Source organism: Alexandromys fortis, unplaced genomic scaffold (assembly GCF_014885135.2).
Source record: "Alexandromys fortis isolate MF-2015 unplaced genomic scaffold, M_Fortis_MF-2015_v1.1 scaffold_501, whole genome shotgun sequence".
Taxonomy (NCBI): Eukaryota; Metazoa; Chordata; class Mammalia; order Rodentia; family Cricetidae; genus Alexandromys; species Alexandromys fortis.
This window is the reverse complement of record NW_026068370.1, coordinates 109,893-112,413: the sequence shown is the minus strand read 5'-3', so window position 1 is coordinate 112,413 and position 2,521 is coordinate 109,893. Positions and strand designations below refer to the sequence as shown.

At 35.2% G+C, this 2,521-nt stretch overlaps 1 protein-coding gene across 1 annotated transcript in view; it reads right to left on the bottom strand.

The window, feature by feature from the left end:
• Window positions 1-861: 861 nt before the first annotated feature.
• LOC126495468 (zinc finger protein 431-like) overlaps window positions 862-2,521 on the bottom strand; it is a 14,771-nt gene continuing 13,111 nt past the window's right edge. Inside the window, exons 2-3 of the mRNA XM_050133048.1 lie at window positions 1,116-1,242; window positions 862-926 (exon numbers count right to left, since the gene is read on the bottom strand). Coding sequence (XP_049989005.1) covers window positions 862-926; window positions 1,116-1,242 — 192 coding nt within the window. The remainder of the gene's footprint in view (window positions 927-1,115; window positions 1,243-2,521) is intronic.

Sequence of the window (2,521 nt, the reverse complement as noted above, 5' to 3'; positions counted from 1 at the left end):
TTTTAAATAACCTTACATTCCTTTTGCATTCTTATGTTTTCCTGTAGTACAATACCTACCACAATAAATTGTACTAGGACAAACAAAAGGAAGTACACAGTCCAACACTCATAGGGCTTATCTTCAGTGTGAGTTTGCTGACATCTTCCCAAGGAAGTTTGAAAACCAATTAAATATAATCTTATAGCACATTCAACAAATCTACCCAGTGTTGAAATAATAAATATCTTTCCTATCTTCTCATTATTCTGAAAGAGATACAGTCCCTCTTTCCATTTTGGGAAGCTTACTTGTGACATAAAACATTCTTATTAAAGGAATAAGAAATAAATGGTTGTCCACTGAATTCACAGTCTGACTTTCTGTTCCTCACAGACATGTGGTGTAGAAATTAATGTTTCTCCAAAAGAGCCCTTTTGACTCACATAAAGTAAGTCTATAAATAAGTTTGGCAAAGTCACAAGTACATGAGTAACACTGGCTTTACTACAGTCTATGTATTTTTTGGACAGTTTTAAACACACACTTATTATCTATTCAATGTGTACATGTGTGTTCCTTGTGCAATATCTGAGTGTTATGAAAATAAATGGATTGGCATTTCTACAGCATTGTTCTCATGGGGCTATGATTCAAATGGTGGTATCAGGTAAGAAATCATTTCCTTCTCTTCTGACTTTAGAGGAATGCCTTGGAAACATATACCAGTTACCTCATATTGAGGCATGTGATTTTATGAGAAATCAATAATCATCAATATACTTTAAGCTGTGTTTATTTATACTATTGTTTTTCCTTAAATCATCCACGACAAATTAAAATTTCTTCAGAGACAAATATACACCAAGTTGCAAATAAAAATTACCTTCCATGTTTTTTAGCACTTTGACAATGATCTTCAAAATTATGGTCTTCCCAACTGTAACCTAATATATAGTAACAGAAAGTAGATAATATATTAATGAATATTGTGCAAAACTGAATATCTTAAGTGAACTATGCCTTAGTTATTTTGCTCATTCTTACTTTCTTCAACAAAAATATAGAAAAGTATCAATAAATAATACAGAGTTGTCCCCTTATTTTAAAACCTGAAGGAAAGTTCACAATCTTACCAATAGCTGTGAGGTTCCTGTATGTTTCCAGCATCACATCTTTGTAGAGACTCTTTTGGGAAGGATTCAGCAAAATCCACTCATCCTGAGTGAAATTAATGCGCACATCTTCATAGGTCACTGAATTCTAGAATAATACAACCAACAGTAAACCAAAGTGTGATCCTGACATTGGATTCTTCTTTTAAAATGATATCTTTTTATAATGCTGCTGCTTCTCACACTTCTACCATGACATTACAATTAATGTAATCACCAGTCACTTTAGAAGGAAACTGAAGAAGAGGTTCATATGTGCCATCCCTTGGCCCTTTAAATAGGATACAGCCTTGAGAAAGAAATGCCAATAAACAGACATACAGAGACAGACAAGCAAGCAGATCAACACTACTGAGAAAACATTAGAGAAACAGGAAGAACAATGATTATCTAGAAAAGTGATGGGGAAATTTTGATATATTGACTCTTGCCTTTAATCCCAGCAATCAATGAAAAAGCAGAAGAATTAAATTGAGGTGGATGTCAGTCAAAGCCTATGCAATGAGTTACAGGTAAACCAGAGTTACAAATTAATAAAACCCAGTATCCATCCAAAAAGCATTCAAATAAAAAGTGTAAAAAGAAATCAGAGGTTTTACTGAAGTTCTTACACAAAGTTTTGTATTCACTTTAGTTCTACATTCATCTTCCAGAACCTACAGTGGCCCAGGTTAAACTGTTCCATAATAAGATCTTAATAACAGGGAGTGCATGTTTAACACTTACAAATGGACTAAAGAAAACATCAGCCCCGCAAATGATGATCATAAACAACATAGAGTAAGGGAGATGGCTCAGCAATTAAGTGGTCTTGCTGTCCTTGCAGATAAGTGGGCACTATTGCCAATACTAAAGGGGGCTTGTAATTATCCATTATTTCAACTTCATAGGTTCTGATGCCTCTTGTGACAACCACGAGAAACAGGCACGCCTGTGGTACATACCCTTGAATATAGATACAACCTCATATTCATTGAAAGCATTCAAAACTAACAAATTAGAGGCAGGTAGAAAGTCACACTCCTGCAGTGCAATGATTCAGAAGGCAGAGGTATTGATGTCATGGATACTACTCTTCTGGGAAAGAGAATGATACCCTCCACCAAACTTCAAATTTCAAGATGTAGGTGAAGTTCAGCATAGCAACTTATCCTTGGGGCTGGAGAGATGGCTCAGTGGTTAAGAGCATTGCCTGCTCTTCCAAAGGTCATGAGTTCAATTCCCAGCAACTGCATGGTGGCTCACAACCATCTGTAATGAGGTCTGCTGCCCTCTTCTGGTCTGCAGACAGACACACAGAGACAGAATATTGTATACTGAATACATAATAAATAAATATTTTTAAAAAAAACTTATACTTGATATGT